The sequence below is a fragment of the Oxyura jamaicensis genome, chromosome 26 (genome assembly GCF_011077185.1).
Source record: "Oxyura jamaicensis isolate SHBP4307 breed ruddy duck chromosome 26, BPBGC_Ojam_1.0, whole genome shotgun sequence".
Lineage (NCBI taxonomy): Eukaryota > Metazoa > Chordata > Aves > Anseriformes > Anatidae > Oxyura > Oxyura jamaicensis.
The window spans coordinates 819059-838212 of NC_048918.1; the positions used below are offsets into that span (position 1 = coordinate 819059).

General features: G+C 46.0%; 2 protein-coding genes across 2 annotated transcripts; one reads left to right on the plus strand and one right to left on the minus strand.

The window, feature by feature from the left end:
* The first annotated feature begins 108 nt into the window (after positions 1-108).
* On the plus strand, positions 109-3752 carry OARD1 (O-acyl-ADP-ribose deacylase 1). The gene is made up of 6 exons (XM_035347122.1): positions 109-342; positions 613-680; positions 1219-1363; positions 1510-1568; positions 1924-2036; positions 2362-3752. Exons 1-6 carry the CDS (start codon positions 216-218, stop codon positions 2462-2464), a joined length of 615 nt encoding a protein of 204 aa, XP_035203013.1. The 5' UTR covers positions 109-215; the 3' UTR covers positions 2465-3752.
* Positions 3753-4279: 527 nt separating this feature from the next.
* Positions 4280-13998, minus strand: APOBEC2 (apolipoprotein B mRNA editing enzyme catalytic subunit 2). Its single transcript, XM_035347119.1, has 3 exons — positions 13635-13998; positions 5386-5933; positions 4280-4909 (listed from the first exon to the last, which is right to left on the minus strand). The coding sequence occupies exons 1-2, from the start codon at positions 13760-13762 to the stop codon at positions 5393-5395; spliced, it is 669 nt and encodes a 222-aa protein (XP_035203010.1). The 5' UTR covers positions 13763-13998; the 3' UTR covers positions 4280-4909; positions 5386-5392.
* Between the last annotated feature and the right edge of the window lie 5156 nt (positions 13999-19154).

Genomic DNA, 19154 nt, shown 5'->3' on the forward strand with positions numbered 1-19154 from the left:
TCCGGCTCCACCCCTTCCCTCCCGCCTCCACCTCGGCCCCGCCTCTCAGCGCCTCGCGCGTGCGCCGTGGGGCGGCCGGCGGAATGTTCTGGGCGGGTACCATAGAGAGGGAGGTCCTCCAGGCTGCCTAGAGAGGCGGCCGAGAGGGAGGGCGGCGGCCATTTTGTGCGTGAGGCCGAGCGCGGCCTAGCGGCGAAGCGGGGCCGGGCCGGGCGATGTGGGCAGCGCTGGGCAGGCTCGGGGCGGCGCCAGCTCCGCTCCTCCGGCTCCTTCCTCACGCTCTGCCCGTTGGGGTTTCCCCCTGTCGGGTCTACTTCCGGCCCGGAGCAGGATCCGAGGCCCGTGGGTGCTGGTTCTGCGTTAACCCCGGGCTGGGGCCTGCTGGCGCCTCACGGGCCGAGCTGTGGGGTGCTGCGGGTGCTTCCTCTCTCCCCTCCCCCCTCCCCCCCCCTGCTGCTTTTCTCCTTTTTTTTCTCCCTTCTTTCCCAAGGGGGCATTTTGTCTGCCTACATTGGCCCATAAAGGCAGTCTCAGCCTGGGGCCTTCTGTCACACGAGTTTATTGCCTAGTTTGGGGTTCTAATAACTGTTTTTCTCTCTGTCATCCTTCTAGCCACGGGAGTCTTCACCATAGCCCACGTTACCATGGCCACCCAGGTCTTCAAGGAGCAAGGGGACCGAGTGCGTAGAAAATGGGTTATGTGGGCTATTGCTGTGACGGGTGTCTCTGTATAGAGACGTTCTTGTTCCCTAATAACATCACAGGTGGTTGTGCCACATAGCTTTGGGGAGGAGAGTGACTGCTATTAAAGTTCTTGGTAATTTTCCTGTGCTTCTGTACCTCCATCAGTGATGTGCGTGTTTTACGTCAGCACAGAGCTGAGGTGTTTAAATGCCTGGTGTACGGAGCGCTGACGTACCGGCGTGTTGAGGATGTGCACTAAGCCACTTCTGCTCTGCATTACATAACTTTCCTTTATCGGTTGTGTAAAATGAACTGCTGAGCTGGCACTTGATTCCCATAGCTGATCCTGCAGATAAGTTATCTGCTTGTCACGTTCACAATTCGTACTGAATCAACGTACTGAATCAATGTTCAGATGGCATCTGAAGCTCGGTGCCTCACAGGTGTTACCACATGGGCTTGCCTAGCTGCAGGTGTTCTGTTATCGTCATGTGCCCTCTAAGCTTGCCCATTTCTCTCTGTGTTGCTCTTCAGATCAGGTGTGTTAAGGGAGACCTTTTCTCGTGCCCCCAGACGGATGCCTTGGCTCATTGCATCAGTGAGGACTGTCGCATGGGCGCGGGCATAGCTGTGCTCTTCAAGAAGAAGTTCGGGGGCGTCCAGGAGCTGTTGGATCAACGTGAGTGGTGCACGTGGGGTGGGCGTGCGGGAGCTTGAGAGTAAGTGATCCCCGGCAGTAAGGGTATTCCAAGCCACGAGGGTTGCTGGGACGTTTATGTGGTGGACTTCAGCTGTTCTAAAGTAACACTTTCTTTCTCCCTTCAGAAAAGAAAACGGGAGAGGTGGCAGTTCTCCAAAGAGACGACCGGTATATTTACTACCTGGTAAGAGGAGGACAGGGCTCCAGTGCTTCCGTGTGACTAAGTTGTGTTAGATATTGTAACGAGGGCCTTAAGAGCTGTGAGGGTTTTTTTGAGTATGTTCTTCTAAAAAAAGTGAGCTGTATTACTCAAGTCTTCCTCCTTGAGAAGCCGAGCTTCCTTGAGTGTGCATGTTTACGCTTTGAAGTTCACAGAACCAGCTGCTAATTTGTACTGCTTCAAGCAGCGTAGTTCTTTTTTCCTTCGTAGTAGCGACTCCGGGCGTACGGTCTGAGTGTGGTGGAGCATGCTTTGAAAAAAAAACCACGTTGCAGCGATCGCACCAAAGGCACAGCTGACCTTTTATATTTACACTTAGATTACAAAGAAGAAAGTTTCTCATAAACCCACTTACGAGGATATGCGGAAGAGTTTAGAAGCCATGAAAACTCACTGTCTAAACAACGGAGTTACGGACATCTCCATGCCCAAGTAAGAACGGCAGCCAGTGTGCTGTGATTCAGCGTTGCTCGGGCAGAAGGGGTTTTGAGAGATGATTCCCCACCATGAGATAAGAGCTCAAGTACCTGCTTCAATGTAACTCTTATCCAGTTGTGTAACCGAAGCGTGCGTTTCCCAGTGGGTTTTAACGGTAGCCAAAATTTGGGCTTGGTTATTGCCGTATTTTATCTGCATTATGTCGATTTGTGGTGAGTTGAGTTAGCGCCACATAAAAGTGGAGCTGCCGGAAGGGCTCGCTGTTCACAGCGTGCTCCAGAAGAGCTCAGTACGATTATTTTGGTGTCTTATTTTCCAGGATTGGGTGTGGACTTGACCGCTTGGATTGGGATAAAGTTTCAGCAATACTCGGGGAAGTGTTTGAAGACACCGATATAAAGATTACGGTTTACACGCTGTGAGCAGAAGAGTTCAAAGATGGCCTCGTTCCCCGTGCTTTCAGGAATGGCAACTTCTTCACTTGATGAGGGGGGGAAACTGCATGCTGAGCACATTGTTCTGAGCATAGCTCACTCCTGTGTTGGCAGTGGCTTAATAGGAAAACAAAAAGAACAGAAGTCCCAGAGCAGCTAATGTAGGATGCCGCGTTCAGGGAGCCTGTGTTGAACCCTCAGGGAGTTCCTGGTCTGTCCCAGGAAGCCACCAGATGTCACTGGTCCTCCACAGAGCTCCTGGCCACGCACGGAGCTCCTGTTGGAAGCAGCCGGTGGAAGTGGAGCTGCCTGCTGCTGCTTAGGTAGTCGTTGATTTGTTCTGGTCCGTAACGATGAGCTGTGGAGCCCTGCCACTGCTGTTTCTTTAAAGTTTTGCTGTGTTCATGTATAGTATAATTCTACGAGATTCAGAATTAATTTTTTACCTTTTGGAAGCAAGTATTTTTGTTACGAGGTTGTAGCAAGGAGAGCCGTGCTGTCAGCACCAAGCAAATGTTTCTCCAGCGCGCTGCTGTCGGGTCAGAGCACGGTCCAGCAAAGAACACACCCACGTATGCGTTTTGGCTGTACGCAACAGGAGGAAAACGGTTTTGAAAGGGGATCCTTGTAACAACACCTAGCTGCTGTATTTTGTGTGATGTGATTGTGGCACGAAGAACTCAGTTGTTTGAGTCTTCGCATGCGAATGACTGATGGGCTGTAAAGAAAAAAAGTCAAATGGAAGGCAAGGTTTGTTTTTTGTTTTACTGCTTTTGTAGTTCTGCTGTGTGCAGATTGGTGTTTGTTGTCACCAAATAAACACAGATCAGTGCCGCAGAGCACTGCTGTGCACCGGAGTTCGGAGAATTTGGTCCCAGTGCTGAAGAACTGACCGACTCTCAGCATTTCCCTGGTTTGTTTTTTCCCCGCTGTCCCATAATACCAAATCTTCTGACTTCTGTCATACTGAATGCTTGTGAACATGCCAGATTTGTTGAGTAAATCTAACAGATAAGACAGTCAAGATTTTGCTGTTGTAAAATAGGGTTCCTAGTTAATTTTTATGACCTACTTAAACGTGCGGAGCCTTTTCTGTTTTGTGTGTTATGGATGAGATGAATCTGTATTGTATGTTTTGTTTATGCAGATCTGCAAATTCTGTTTGTCTTTAAGAGCTCCATATTGTTCCTCTCTGACTGTCTGTTTTGTGAACTTATTTTCGTGCTATAGCTAAATCCACAACTCAGAGAAATAAACTGAGTAAAGCAAGTAGGAACCGGGAGTATTGGGCTGATCGTGAGCGAACACCAGGACTGTTCATGGATTTAGTTCCTGTGCTTATTTATGTTTGTTTCTTCGAGCTAGTGGCAAAGCCATGAAACAAAGACATGGTGGCTGCGCCACGGTGCTTGTTTTTGTTGCCTGGAAGGTTTGTGCCAGAACTGAGCGCAGTTTGAGTGGAGACACTCCTGCAGTCGGGCTGTGTGGGCGAAGCACCACAGCCTGCGACAATGCAGCAACCAGCATCAAAAAGTAACGCAAGAACAACCCGTGTGACTCGGTGAGCTTCCCTGTCACCTTTGTTTGGTCTGAGCCTTGTCTTACATGGAAAGCAAATGCCCCTATTTCCCTCTCTGTGTCTCCATGCTTGCATGTACTCATGAAACTTCTTGGCACCCAGTAACTCTCCTCGTCGTGCTGCGCTTCGGAAGGAAATGTTTCATACGTGGCTGTCCCAGGGTGTTGCACTTGTCAGATTAATTGTAGGACCTCTTTGGAACAGAAGGAATAACAATGCTTTACTTCTTTTTAGAGGTTTCCAATTTTATTTCACTTTCCTTTTCCCAGTTTTATATCACAGACATCACTGAACAAGGGGAGAAAGGTATTTGATGCATTTGAAATGAAGTACTGTTGGCTCCGTCACAACTGTACAATCGATGAGTTAACCCTAAGTTAAATCAGTTACAATCAGTGAGAAGGACAAAGAATAAAACTTTTATTCATCTTAACTCCCTTTCTTTTTAATGTTTATGAAGTATATTCTTTCTAGGCACATTTATCTAATCAGCAGCTTTGTTCTACGATCTCTTCTCCTAAAGTAGTCCTGGTATGCGAGGCCTACGCCCGTGTCCTGCTGATCCGCTGCGCTCCATTTCGAGGCTTAAGCCACGCAGTTTGTTGCCTTTTCTTACAGCAGAGGCAGCCCAGGTTTGTTGGGGAGGGGGGAGAGGGAGGGTGGGTGGAGAAGAACAAAAAATAAACCAGGAAATCCCAGACACCGAAGGTGCTGTACGTGTATTGGTAGTCCATCAGAGCCTAATCTTGCAGGAGTTAGTACTGCATCTGCTGGAGTCAAAGCTTCGGAAAGCAGGAGTGTCCTAGATGTCGAGTCTGCCACATCTCTGTTCGCAGATCTTCCCTGAGTTGGTCCTGGGAAGAAGGGAGAGGTGTGTTAGAGGCTTCACGTGCCTTTGTGAATTTTTGTTTAGGTTTATGCTCTAGAGTGCTAGAGTTTGGGGGTGGAGGAAGTTCTATTTTTTGTACATTTCTCTTGTGCTTTCACATGCATTTGAGTGTCGTGCCTGCAGGAAATGGGTATTTTTATTGCATCTAGTGACCCTGCCTTTTATTTTTTTTCCTGGAGGTGTTTACTCTGAGGGGAAAAAAGAGCTTTCAATCCCTGAAGCTTCTGCTGTGAAGAAGCCAATTGTTTCATTAATACCTCTGAAGGGGAAGGTACTGCCTAGGAGAATTCTCAGTATTCTGGTACTGACAAACATAGCTGGGTACATATGGGAGCAATAGTAATTGGAAATGACTCTGTTACGCCCTTAACAACCTGAAGAAAAAGAGGAATCTGATACTAACGCGAGGAGCAAGGTGAGCAAATGGAAATCCTCACTCACGTGAGCTTCAGTGCAGAATCTCAGCCAGCTTTTCCTCGTAATACTGGAAGTTCTCTTGAATGTCCTCCCATGGCACGAACGCCTTTGCTTCCTCTCCTTCCTCCTGTTCCACAAAGTTCTGCCAGACATACTCAAAGTCTTGAGGCTTCATAATCCTCAGCTTGCAGCCAGCCGACTTCATTTTTTTCAGAGCAGCCTGCATTTCTGGCTCTTCCCACATGAAGAGGCGCCCCACCATGATCGTCAGGCGCAGGTTCTTGTTCTTCCTTAGGGTCTCGGTTATCCGATCAGCGCAGGTCACGCAGGGACTGGAGGAGACGTACCAGGTGACGTTGTAGCGGAGACTTGATTCGCACTTGGGCAAAATTGTGTTAAAGAAAGCAATTTCTGCGTGGGCAGCTGCGTGCTCATCTTCCAGGTAGCCCCGAGAAGTCACTGACTCTTTGCCTTGGGTCTCCACAACGTAGCACAGGAAGGTTTTGTTCCTGCCTGAGCTGTATTCCACGTTCCTGAACTGGAATTTGAAAAATATGGCTGGGAGGCGCTCCCTGTGGAAAGGAGAGGAGAGAAGCATCTCAGAGGTGGATAATAAAGGGTTACAGGATTGGCTTAGTTCCTGTGTGGTCTTGGACCAGCTCAATCTATCATGGCTGTCTTCTGCCATGTACTGAAAGGAGATGTTTCCTTGGAAAGGACAAAAACACATTAAAACCGACAGGATGGTCAGCTCCTTTTACTGCGTGGTAAGGCTTTCAGACCCATTCTGAACACCCGGTCTTTTTCACTGAATTTTGACAAACTTGGGCTGTGCATTTCTGCTGTCCGCATAGAGGTACTTGAAGAACTAGTTGCTGCTTAAATGCATTTTGAGACTACAAAATTTACCGGGCCGTTTATACTCTTCTGTCAGCATGCTTCTGCAACGTTAATCTGTGAGATCTGTTGTCCTAATTGTTTAGGTAGCTCTGGCATTACTAATTAATGTTTTACCCTCAGTGCTTCTGCAGTCTGGATTTCCTTTGAGTAGAGGCACGTGTAACTGACTAGCTGCAGTTTGTACGTGTTCTGGCTTTATTCTTCCAGAACCAGTTGAGTGCTAATATTCCGTAGGATTATGTTGTGGCTTTAGCTAAGTGTGAATATCTGAGATCAAGCGTGACTTTGCTATGAAGGAGTGTTTTTCCCACTGAAGTTTGATAGCTGCTTCATGGATACTGCTGATAAACTTCAGTCACTTCTTTTTGTTGTGCCCTTTTTCCCTTTGGGTTTCTAAACTAGCATAATTCAAAGTGAACCGTCACAGCGAGACGTGTTACCAGTGCTTTCACCCAAGCAGGGTGGTCTGCTGTTATGTAGGAAAGTTGAAAGTAGCTCCTTAAAATACTGTGTATAGCTTTTATGTACTGCTGATTGAAGAGGGGAAAAAAGAAAGCTGCATCATCTCCAAGTACCTGTTTCTTTCTAATGGAGTACCAGCTTTTCCTGATTGTCCCCTGTAGCATCAAACTGTGGAGTACTTCAGTATGAGAACCAGTGCTCGAAGGATGTGAGGTGAGAAGATGCTGACAACGCGCCTTGCGACCTGCTAAATGCTACGAAGGATGGGAGTGAAGGCTGCAAAGTAACCAAGGCAAAATAATGAAAAGTAATAACACAACATTTCATTTGCTGCATGCCAGTAATCTTCCAGGATGTTGTAATCCTCTCATCTGAGCTTTAGGTGGACCTATAACCTTGATATTCCTACTGAAGCTCTAATGAATCTTTATAAAACAGTGAGCCTCTTATTCATCCCTGTCTCATCTCCAGTCAGATTGTAATGTCAGACCCCTCCAGGGCGTACAGCAGACAAAGGTCAGGAGAGATTCGGAGGCTCCTGGAAATTTTAACTGGGGAGAGCAACGAGGCTGCAGGAGTAGGTGGCAAAGTGTCGTTCTGCTGAGGGGAAAGAATTTGTAATGCGGCATCTTACAAGGTTTCTCCAGAGGTGGTGGAAATGAATGGTATGGAAAAGAGTGAATAGACTCGAGGTCAGTATGCTGTGCTCCCCTAGTCCTGTGGGGACAGAGGGACTGCACTGTCAGCTTGCTAATGTAAATCCGGCTTTGTACCACAGTGAAAATGTGGGGTGGTTGCGGGTCTGGAATAAGGACTACCTGTGAAGGGCCGAATCTGATGCTCTATAAAATCAGTGGATGTCTTCCTGAAGAGTGTAATGATAAAGCTACACTCCTACAGGGTGTAAGGATGGGACTGTATGAAACACCTGAAACAGCATGGTGTTCCCCAAATCGGAGCGATTGGAATGGGAAAGGATCAACAGACAGACCAGTGTGGGGACCAGGCATTGAGGAGTTCATGTCATACCTGGCTGCAATTGCTGCAATACATATTGAAAGCAAGTGGATTTTTGCATTGAAAAGGATTAGACATAGTGTGCTATCTGAAACCAACTTCAAGTAAATTATCGCTATCATCAAGCTGCCTTAGCTGTGCTGCTCTAAACACTTAAATGCATTCTTCCCTAAGTGTTTAATTCCACTTAACAGAGTTTCTAAACTTCACTGGTGCGTGTATGTTCATACTCGTCACAGCCAGAGATTCTTGCTGCCAAAGTCCTTTGGCATTTTTGGCTTTTGAGGAAGTTAAACCATAAAAGAACGGCCTCCCTGTTTAATATTTTATGATCCTTCAGTAGTATCTAGGGTGCATTTGGGCCTGCCACGCACATTCGCAGTAAAAGGCCTGGAGTTAGAGCTCACACTTCTGGGTTGGATTTCCCAGCAGCACGATTTTACAGCCCAACAACTTCACTTGGGATATCAGTGTGCTACGCCAGCCAGGTAGCGCGAGAGTTGCTGTGGGTAGGTTGGCAGCTGTGCTCTGTACGGAGAGAGGAAGATCATTAGTCTTCAAAATGTAACAAGATGTATGAGTCGAAATGATTTAGTTCAGAGCATTGCAGCTACGCTGGGAATATCTACTGTTGCTGTCAGTCAAGGAACACCACAATTCTTTTTGCATTTCGTTGATTCATAACAATGCGAGTTCAGAGTACAAGTCTGACTTGAAGAAATATTCCTAGAAGCAGGTTTTCAGCTGTTTTTTTAACCACATTAAGTGCTTACACTGTTCAGTTCTGCTTAGATCAATTCTATACACGATGGGACTTAATAGAAAAGCCTGTTTGGGACCCTTCCTGCGATTACTGTTCTAGCTGGCAGTGTATTGAGGGATGAGAAGCAGTAGTGTAGATACAGGCTTTTATTTTTATTAATAAGCAAATAAATCATTCTGTTCTGGTGTGATCTGGTCTGTGCTTCTCTGGTTTGCACTGAGAGTTTCCGCAGGCCTACATAAGGGAAGTTTGCACTGGCATGCGGAGCTTCTAAACTACCCAGAAAGACTGCTTTAACTTCCATTTCTTAGCGTTTTCCATTGTTCCCTTACTTCATGTGACTTAGTTACCAGTTAGAGCTAGTCTCATTTTCTTTCGGATGAATTGCAAGGCTTCCATTGATTTCATTAAGAGCATTATCAGACTCTAATTCAGCATTGCGCCTCTTATTCCCTGTACTCCTTTTGTCTTGTTCTTTGAGGCTATTAAAAAAAGGTACATCCTTTGGAGAGCAGCACTTCTCCTGCTTTATATCCTAGATAATTAATGAATCTTCAGTTAATGATTTAATGATTTTAAAAGATATTTTTGAAAGTCCAGCTGAGTGTGACCAACAAGCCACCCACTGCCTTGTTTCAAAGGTAAGTTTGTGAGGCTGCAGTAAGTTGTTCTAAAATAACATCATATATCTAAATGTATCGCAGCAGAGTCACACGGACATCCATTCCTGATTTAAGTCTCTTGACCACAAAGCAGTGACATCAGTGGTGAAATTAAGTCTGTATGTTTTGATGAACAGCTTGAACAGCACTGGACTGCTCCAGGATGCATTGACTCACTGGTGGGTTTAGTTGGGCTTTCTAGACAAACTTTTTGCCTATCATCTAGGTGCCTAAGATTATCTGCAATGTTCACCTCAATCTGTTCTCCTAGTGGCATGGAACATGCATCAATTTAATTAGTAAGTTTCTGATAAAGAACTCAAGCAAAGCCAAGGGCATTTTCCAAGTCTAAGTAATTGGCTGAGAGCTTGGAAAACTTGCTGATCGTGGATACAGAACCAACCAATAAACTGTTTGCTACTTAGCAAGAATCTCCTTAATCCCAGCTAAACCAGAGGAGGGAGGACGTTTTGGCACAAGTGTGAATTGTAAACACGAGCCCTGGCTGGGCTTAGCTGCGTCCTTGCTACGTGACTCTTCCTAGCAGTGGGGACTCGAGCCTGGTGTCTCTGCGTAGCAGGAAAGCCCCACAGCAAGTGATGCAGCCCTGAAAGAACGGGAAAGAAGGAACCGTGCGTGCTGTAAGACTGGAGCAGTGCTTGGATGCTGTGTGCTGCATAATCTCTCCTTGGAGTTACAGAGTGCTTGGCAGATGACCCTAATAACTGACTGCAAAATGAAGTATCGTGGTGTTTATTTGGGTAGCTTAAGACATTTTACAAGCAATTGCAAATCAAAATGCATCCCTGAAATAGCTGTGTCATCTGCTATGAAAAACAAAGCCTGCTTCTTTGGAGATTTAGCTTTGAATTGCTTTCTTTCCGTTCCTGAGTAAATCACTAGTTCTTGGCAAGCCTGTTTTCCCGTGATTGAATGGCAGGTGGCTTACGAATGTTAATATTATCCTCATTTTACCTTTTTTTTTGTTGTTGTTGTTCTAACCTTAGAGAAAGGGAATGCCAACAAAATATACCAAGGAGATGCAAGTTCAGTTCTTGTATTTCTTATGCTGGAAGCTGTACTGCTATAGATGCCAAACATAAAAATCGTGTTGTCTTGCATGTAACTGTATAAACTTATTAAAATGCAGAGATACCACCGATTTCAGTAACTAGGCTAATTGCTTTTCTCCTTTTTTTTTTTTTTTAAAAAAAAAATATATATATATTTTTATATATATTTATATTTATATAATTTTTTTTTTTTTGCAGTTAGAGGAGATGTTTTGTTGCCATTTCCCTCTCTTTACTGGCATCATATTTGCTTTAGGACTTGCACATGAGGTTTATGTATATGGAAGGTTCCTTAAATTATTTACAGGCACCAAACTGTCAGAGTGCTCCTAAAAATCATCTGTTCTAATGATATGATGCAGGTGGTCACAGCTCACTTGCGGTACATGGGAAGGTAAAAGCTGAAATATTATTTTTCCTGCTTCTGTGGAGGTCATTAAATGGTGCTCTTTAGGGATTTTCTAACCATCTCAAGCCTAATTTATCCAAGTGCTTGTCCTGGGTAGTAGCAAGGCTGTTTTGTGATGTTAGATCACATTAATATGAAAATATTGAAACTTTGAGGCAAGAATCTCAGTCTATAATGTGTATTTAAGTACCATGAAATGAGGTAGGCTGGAGCAATGCAGCAGCTGCCCAGCATGGTCACAATGCCCTGTGCCATTGCATGGCAGGTAGGAGAAGAGAATGAGAGAATAAAAATGTGGGATTGTCTAAAAACTGCAGTAAACTTGTAGGACATATTCTTTACATTTACATGTTTTTTGGTGAGTATTTATACCTGGTCTTAAGTTACTGGAGCCTATAAAACAGTGTCCATTTGCTTGCTCTTCGACAACTGTTCACAAATAAACATACTCATGCTGGGCTCATTGATTATAGAAAGTAATGATCAGCTCTAGGAGGAACCAAGGGTTTATCACTGCTAGGAGGAACCTCATTTACACCCTGGGTAAAGTGTAAATAAATGTGTCTCCTTAAATGTCATGAAACGTACACAGCAGGGGCTTATATTTATCCAGGGCTGTGTTGACAAAAAGCACGGGGGGGCTTAATATTCTTAAACAGAGTGATTAGGTTCCCAGCTTTTTTCATGTAAGCCAGTCTTGGCTGTAAGCCTCAGCTTGAAAACTTGGCTGTGTGTCACAAGATGCCCCTAATCCAAGGGCTAAAACTGAAATGCTTGAGTAGTAGACAGTGTAATTGAATTTAAGTGCTTGCACAGTTACAGTTACGTGTTTTCTCGTAATTCACATAACTGTCTTTATTGGGTGAAAATTCCTAAATAATTAGAAAATCCAAACAGTGCTCAAACCAGGTCGAAGCACAGCCTATACTGGCGGGGTCCTTAAAATGAAAGTAAAAATTGCTGGATTTTTCTGTACCTCTTTCAGGGCCCTTTGGGATTTCTGCTTTACTACCTCATTCTCACCTTTAATTGCCAGCATAGCGGTAATAAACGAATCATCAGGTGATACTTGGTTGTGAGTCCTGCAGGAATTCACCAGATCATTCTAAACACTTATCAAATAGTGTTACAGCGATCACAGAATAAATAATCACGTACTGACAGCTCTAGGGTCCCTCACCAAACGTTTGAGTACTTTCATTTTGGAAACTTAAATTCTTGCCTTGCTTGGTATCAGCATATTGAATGGCACTAGCTGATTTTCACAGCTTAACGTACGTAGGTGCAACAGCACAGACTTTAACTCGTTCCTTGAAAAGCCTTCCCTGAGGCTGCCTTGTGTCACCTGGGGATCTTGCCCTAGTCCCTGTGCCCTGGTCGGGTTCCAGCGGTGTGGCTCCCTCCTAAGCCTCAGGGGGTTGTTTTCCTATTGTTAACCCTTTCTTTTTGCAGACATCACCCCTCACGTTCCTGCTGCTGCCTCTTAAGCGTAGAAAGTCCTGCCAAAATCTGTAACAGCCTTGTCATTCCAACAAACCTTTTCATTGCAGCATAGAGCTATGAAGGTTTTTTTTCCAGCCGCGATTAGCACACCGGTTCCTACCCGGGTTGTTGGGGTTAGCAAGGAAGTTTGAAGATACTGCCCAATTCCTTGGCAGTCCTAGTTGAAAGTTGTGTGTTCTACGGCTGAAAAAAAAAAAAAAAAAAAAAAAAAAAAACAATTTCCTGACGAGATTCATTTAGTATGTGTTCCGTGCATCTAGGAGTTGTCACCACGTTTGTCATTAGTCCAGGCTCAGTTCATAGCAGAGGAATGTGTTTTTCTTAAAAGTCCCCGTTCTAGCAGATGTATTATTTGCATGATTGTGCACGACAGAGACTAAAGGCTGTGAACAGCCCCACCACAAGAAGTGATTTTCAGAACATACACTTTTTTAAGAAGAAAATTGTTTTTTCACCCCCATGCAGGGACATAACCCAATTGTGCGAGATGAAACCTCCTGCATGCTTTTCAGAAATGCCAGCCAAATTTTATTTGCGGAGCCTTTCTTACCGGTGGCCCTGTCACAGGCAGAAAGATTCCAAGTGGGATTTTAGAGCCTGGCCTGAGGTTTGTATACCAGCAGCTGGAAGAAATCGTGGTTTTGGGTTATATGCTGGGAGCACTGCCTTGGTGACTTCCGAGGGAGTCTATAGGGAAGAGCTACACAGGGCATCTTGATAGTACTACAACGAGCATTTTGAAATGCTTAGAGATAGCAGATTACAGTTTTTTTCTACTTGCAGCTGTCAATTACATCTGACAGAGTTCAGCTTCCTAGCAGATCTCTGTTATATCTGCCTCTTTCAAAGGCCAGGCTCCCTGGAACAAAAGGAGCTGCTTGCTGCTTTGCAGTCTTGAAAACTGCCTATTGTTTTGGTGCCCTTCTGTGAGTTAGGCTTTTTGAAAGTCAGGTTCCAGCTGTGGGTGTGGAGCCCTTGAAAATGTGGACTTTTCACTCTCTTGAAAAATCTGTCCCTTAGGTCCATAAAGTAAATCAGCCATAGCAGGGGTATTTTTCCTAATCCACAGACAGAGAAACTTTCAGACAAGAGCCACTGATCACACCAAGAAATCAATATTCAGCGTTCATCAAGGACCCATACCTTCCATCCCTTTATTGTCAGGCAAGTCACCCCATTGCAGCGTGCTACCAGGGACTTGGTGAGTACTGTGGAAACAGACCTGCTTGTATGAAAACAAATGGATTTGGCTGCCCGCCTGCCTGGGGTGAATCCATCCCCTGTAAAATGCATTGAAACTTTTAACAAAATCCCACCATAACGAAAGCCTTAAAGCCTTTTAAGTACTTAAACCATTTAAGACTACTCAGAAGAGCACTGGCTTAAGGTACCACCTTTAATGACCCAGCACCAGAGCTGAGGCAGGGACCTTTGAAGATCCCAGTTTCAGTCTTTTGCACCCTCTTTAAAGCTAAACCTCTTACCCTGTCACAATTTCAAAGGGTGGCAGGTCTTCCCGCTTCACCTTCTTCTTCTTTTTTCCCTCGCCCTCTTCGGCGTTGTCAGGTTCACCGTTCTGAGCGCTGCTGGGCTCCTCCTGCTTCTCTGCCATCTTCTTGGGTGTAGGGGCAGTAAGTTAAGGCCACGGGGGAAAAAGAAAGCAGTTTCTGAAAGCTCTCAGGGAGTGGAGACGGCAGAGGGGGGAGGGAAAAAACAGAGCTGGAAGTTCCTGCACTACACACAGTTGTCAGGGGCTAAATATGGAACAAAGCAGCAATGATAGAGGCTGGATGGGGTAGGGTGACCCAGGGCTCTCAGATGTCGTCTCCTTCCCTAGCTTTCACTAGGCCTTTTTAACAATCCCTCGTGCCTTTTTAATTTAAAATTAAGTGACGACTTCGTTGTGGGCGGGCTAAGCAATGGATGGAAAATCATGGAAGCATCAGTGTCTGTTTACCCGTTAGCATGACAGATAGCTGGCAAGGTGCAGAGCTGGCAGGGTCTCCGTCTGCCTTCATTTGCCAGCTTATTATTTTGCTAACCTTGAAGGACCACTGTTTTGGCTCAGGCAAGAGGGGAAAAGGGTGGTCCACATTTGACTTGCTGAAAAATCCTCATTGTTGTGGATTTGGCCTCGTGGGCCACCTGGAGTGTCACAGCAGGGGTGTCCAGAGGAGCAGTTCTTTCCTTCCACGCTTCTCTTCCATGGAGGGAGACAGAAAATAGGATGAAATCCTTGGGCTTGTGGAAGTTGGTGTTACAGATTGTATCGGCATAAATGCTAACCAGACGTTATCCCAAATATCCTGGAGTCAGGCTTATAACTCACAGCGGGACAGTATTTCTTTTGCAGGAGCTGAACATCTGCACATTGTTCTGTTATTTTTTCTCATCCCTGCCTGACTGTTTGAAAAATGCCCACTGCACTGGGTGTGATAACATAGCTAAGAGTAAGGACTTGAAAAATTGATGAGCTTAGTGATTCCTGCAGTATTCTTTTGTTTCTTTCCGCTTTGCTGCTGCAGTGGTTGCAGGTGTTCGGCGAGTGATTGCACAGGAGCCAAGGAATCAGACGGACAGGGGGCTGTGGAGGTGTGATGAGAAGTGAGTTGTGTCTGTGTGAGGACCGGGAGGTGGTGCAGCAATGTTTGGGACTGGTGTGAACAGTGTGCTAAGAACAGTGCTGGAGACATTTGGGTAAGGTACTGACTGATTTGTCTGACCTAGTGTGGGGGTGGAATCTGCCTTTCGTACAAAGAATGAGAAGGACTATAAAGGTTCTGTTTTCAAAAGTTGGGGATGTTTGGTTTACTCGGCAGTATATCAAGCAGAGGCTGCAGGAGCTCGGAGGGATACTCAGGGTTGATCAAAGACTCACATGAGCTCCGAAAAGGGGTTTATATGTTCGGTTTGGGAGGATTGTCTCTTTTAAATTCAGAATTATATGAAATTCTTCCAATTTCTCACAATTTAATTCACTTAAGGGTTGTATAAATCCCATGTGAGCCAAGCCTGATGAAAACCTCAGTATGATTTTTCTCAGAGACTAATCCTGCCATGACATGAGAGTGGAAGTAAATAGAAAGTGTGTAGTTGGGCAGAACTCAAGTTTTAGCTAAAGCTTATTGGAAATCAACCCTCCAGGATCCTGGGTTCCAGATTTAGCTCAGAACCCACCATCAAGATTTGGATAAATATGCAATATTAAGCTATATTTGACTGAGTGTTCAGTCTGTACTGAGTGGGAAGTGCCATTGGTTTGAGGATGGATTGTTCTTTGCACAAACCAAACGTGAGTACCTGCTTTCAGCCAAAACTCAGTCTTCACAATACCATTGGAGGCAACTCTTGAGGGTTCTGCACTCTCAGTAAAGTGGAATGAATTTATGCCATTAGGCAAATAATTTGTCTTCTGGCTAGTTTTTCAAGCCCCTTGCTAACAACAGGCTGCCTTTCTACACTTCCGTGAGACTCACAATACCCTTTGTAGTTCATCATTAGTAGCATCGTTGAAATGCACTCTGGGGACAGGGCACACCACCCACCCTTTTACTCCCACTCTGTTTGCTAGTGATGAGAAAGTTGTTTATTTGATGACTGGCATAGCTGGCACGGAGCGTATTGTGACAACGGTGCAGTGAAGGATTTGACAAGTTCCAAGACATCCTATCTGCAGAGCATACATCTTTCATTTTCATGGTGTGAGCTTTTATTTATTTTTAAGCTTAAAATACTTTCCTGGAGAGCAGGTGTAGTGTTTTTCCTCTTGCCTGGTAACTATGCTCAAATTCCAACTCCCTTGTCCAATTACTCTCACCTTTGACATTTCAGGCAGTGTTTTTGGGGATGGGGATCCTCTCTTAATGAGTGACAGCTTGTCTCCTTCTCCCCCCTGTATTTTGAAAAAGCACTCCAGCCCCTCTCCAGACCCTCTGACCCACTTTTCTTTATTTTTGGAAGCTCTCGACTGTTAGGGTCTCATTTCTTTCCTACAGCCTTTAGCTTTCACTGGCCTGGCCCCTCTGTGGAGTTCAGGCCTGAGCTCCTATCTAATCTCCGGAATGTGGCACGGAGACTCTACCTCTGCCCAGCCCTTCCCCAGCTGCTTCGCAGCTCCATCTAGGGCAGTGCACTAAATAGTCATGATCCCCCCCCCTACAGCGTCTGCCTGTGCCAAAAATATAAAGCGACACCACCGAGCTGCTGTCAATCTGACATTTTGCATTAGAGCCTTAGGAATGAAAGCTTTGATCAGTTCTGTTCAGTTGTTTTTAAATGACCCGAGTTCCCCCGAAGTGCGTGTGTACAAGAGCGTGCATGCATCGGCCTAATGACAGAAGTCAGCGATGGAAATGTTTTTCCCAGCAGCTATTTCAGAGAAGGAGCTGGGGCAGGGACGCAGCTACCCTCAGGCAAGGATTTCTCCCCGTGGCACTTAGGGTAACTAAAATCGTTGTGCTTCCAACCAGCGTTTCTACCCAGTCTTCCTCCCACACCGCCCCTCTCCTCATTGATATCATGGTTTATTTAGTTGCCTATGAATTCCGTGTTGCTCTGAGAGCCCCGCTCAGTGGAATCGCTGTTTGATCACGGAAGAGGTACACGAGGTCTGCACGTGTCAGGTCTCACACAGCGAGCATCAGCCCATTGCCTCTCCTCGTTCACTCCTCTGCAGCAAGGGCTAAATCCTGCTCGTCTCCAGCAGTGCGCTGCAGCCTAGCAGCTGGATGCAGCTGGTAGGTGAGGACTCTTCCCACTTAAACAAATCCCCTTCTGCAGCTGCTCTTCATGTCTGGGGAAACCTCCAACAGCCCTGCACTGCAGACACAGGATCGGCCATTCAGCTGCTTCCCTCTCAGGGGCACAAACCCAAGCTGTGGTTCCCTGCCCAAGCCCATTCTCCATCCTGTGGCAGATGTGTCCTGCAGCATCTGGCAGTCTGTCCCCCCTGTATTTTAAAAGTTCTGGCTTTGCTCTTCTGGGGCATTGAGGCTAGAATGCCTGAGCAGAGCTAGATGGAGTCGTGGAAAGGAGTAGACCTCAAAGTCACCGAATCCGCAGTAAGACTTGAAGAGCTGTCTGCAGTGGGAAAGCTGCCAGCAGAGGGGACTGCTAGCAAGGGAAGGCTGAGGTGTCAGCCTCTTCTGGGAGATTTGATTCTGGCTTTGCTGCTGTCTTGCATGTTAAGATCTGATTGTGCATCTGTCCAAGTCCAGACGAGTTTTTCCACTGACTTTACAGTATCTTGAAATAATCTGATGACTTTTTCTTGTCTTAAAGGAGTATTCTCTTGACCTCTCAGGCAGGTTATCTGCTGGTCCTCTAATTACAGCAGAAGCTCCTTTCCTGAAGTTAAAATGCCTCCTCTCCTTTGCTGATCACCTGGCTGTGAAAGTCCTTGCCAGGAAAAGGAAGCTTTTATTGCATTCTTGGGCTGAAGGAACATTTTTGGCTAAATGGGAAAGTGAAATAAGACACGGGCTGTATGAGTCATGGCTCAGAAGTGCTCTCTATTCCAAAGGGACAGCTGGTGGCAGTAACAAAACATCTCCCTAGATACATTGTCTGGCAGCAATCCCCCTCCTGCTTTTTCCGGCGGTAACTACCGTTACGTGATAAATAAATAAACACTCTGACAGTGATGTGCAGAGGCAGCTTTCCTTCCCTCAGCCCCTGGAGGCCCTCACCTGTCCCTTTCACTGCACTGCAGGACAATACTGCCAAGGTTCAGGAGCAGGGGTAGGGAAACGCTGGTGTCAGCTGCTGCAGAATCCCTCAGGGTTCAGCCCAGCCCAGCCAGGTCCCATGTCCCTCTGTACAGGACTTGAGTTCCCTGTGAAAAGAGCTACACCAGGGCTGAAACGAGCCATGATGCAGGCAAAGATAAGCAATGCTCTCGCCTCCTTGCCTTCCTTATCTTCACAGTGGCAGCCTGGGCGTCCTTGGCCTGTGATCCCCACCACTTGCACACCCATTACTACACAGCTCTGGAGCTGGGAAGGAGTCTGCTTTGTTGGCAGGCACTGCTGGCTGTCCGATTAATTCAAAGTCCAACTGGAAGGTAATGGCAGCTGCAAGCAGCACATCCTTCTTCCTGCTGGGAGTCTGCTGCAGTTTTCCTGGCAGCAAGAGGAAGGTCAGCCCCAGCCATGCTGCAGGTGCTCAAAGCCCCAGGAGCTGATGCTCAGCACCACCCAGTGCTAAGGAGTCACACACACACAGCAGCACATCCTCTCCAGCATTTGAGTATATTTTAACATAGCTGCAGACACCAGCAAGTCAATTAAAGTTCCTTACTACCGAAGCCGGAGTATTTCCTGGAACAGCTGGTAAATTATTGAATGAGACAAGGGTTAGGGAAAGAGGCTGGGCTGAAAGGCAGAAAGATTTTGTTTTATGCAAAAATACCATGTATCCAGCAAGCAGGGGATGTGCCTTTTGGGCTAAGATCAAGTGTACAGTCAGTTTAGTATCAAATACAGCTTTCTGGAAAGACTGGCTGAAGCCTGAAGAGAGGGATCATCATTAGACATGGTGATCTGAGAGGTGGCTCTTCTATAAATGCCACGACCCTGTGAAAACTGTCATGAATGCACGGCCTTTGTCTGAGTCACCACTTGAATCATGTAGACCACGACATGTCCTGCCGTGGGTTATGAATGTTCCCTGACACTGGGGTGGGATACGGTATCCATTCCCAAAGCTAATTTAGGGGGGCTGGACAAACACCTTGCATGCTTGCTAAGGTGGTATGGATCCAGCCTGCCAGACGCCTGCTTTGTGGTGGCATAAGCAAAACTTCTCCGTGCTCTCTCTGGGCTTTCCTGGGGAAAAATCAGCACCAGCCCCATTAGGTGGCACTGACACGAAACCAGGGCCCCTGAAACCCACAAGGGCAGGGTCTGGGTCTGCTCTGCACTGCACAATATAGCTAAGAAATTTTCTAGATGGCTGACTTTGGAACATCATTAACTATTTTTATGCAAAGGGTTTCAGTATAGCTG

Coding starts and splice junctions, on each gene's coding strand:
- OARD1 (XM_035347122.1), top strand. CDS start 216: ATGTGGGCAGCGCTGGGCAGGCTCGGGGCGGCGCCAGCTCCGCTCCTC. Junction 1,364..1,509: donor CCAGGAGCTGTTGGATCAAC/GTGAGTGGTGCA, acceptor TTCTCCCTTCAG/AAAAGAAAACGGGAGAGGTG. Junction 2,037..2,361: donor ACGGACATCTCCATGCCCAA/GTAAGAACGGCA, acceptor CTTATTTTCCAG/GATTGGGTGTGGACTTGACC.
- APOBEC2 (XM_035347119.1), bottom strand. CDS start 13,762: ATGGCAGAGAAGCAGGAGGAGCCCAGCAGCGCTCAGAACGGTGAACCT. Junction 5,934..13,634: donor CCCTTTGAAATTGTGACAGG/GTAAGAGGTTTA, acceptor TCCTTTCCACAG/GGAGCGCCTCCCAGCCATAT.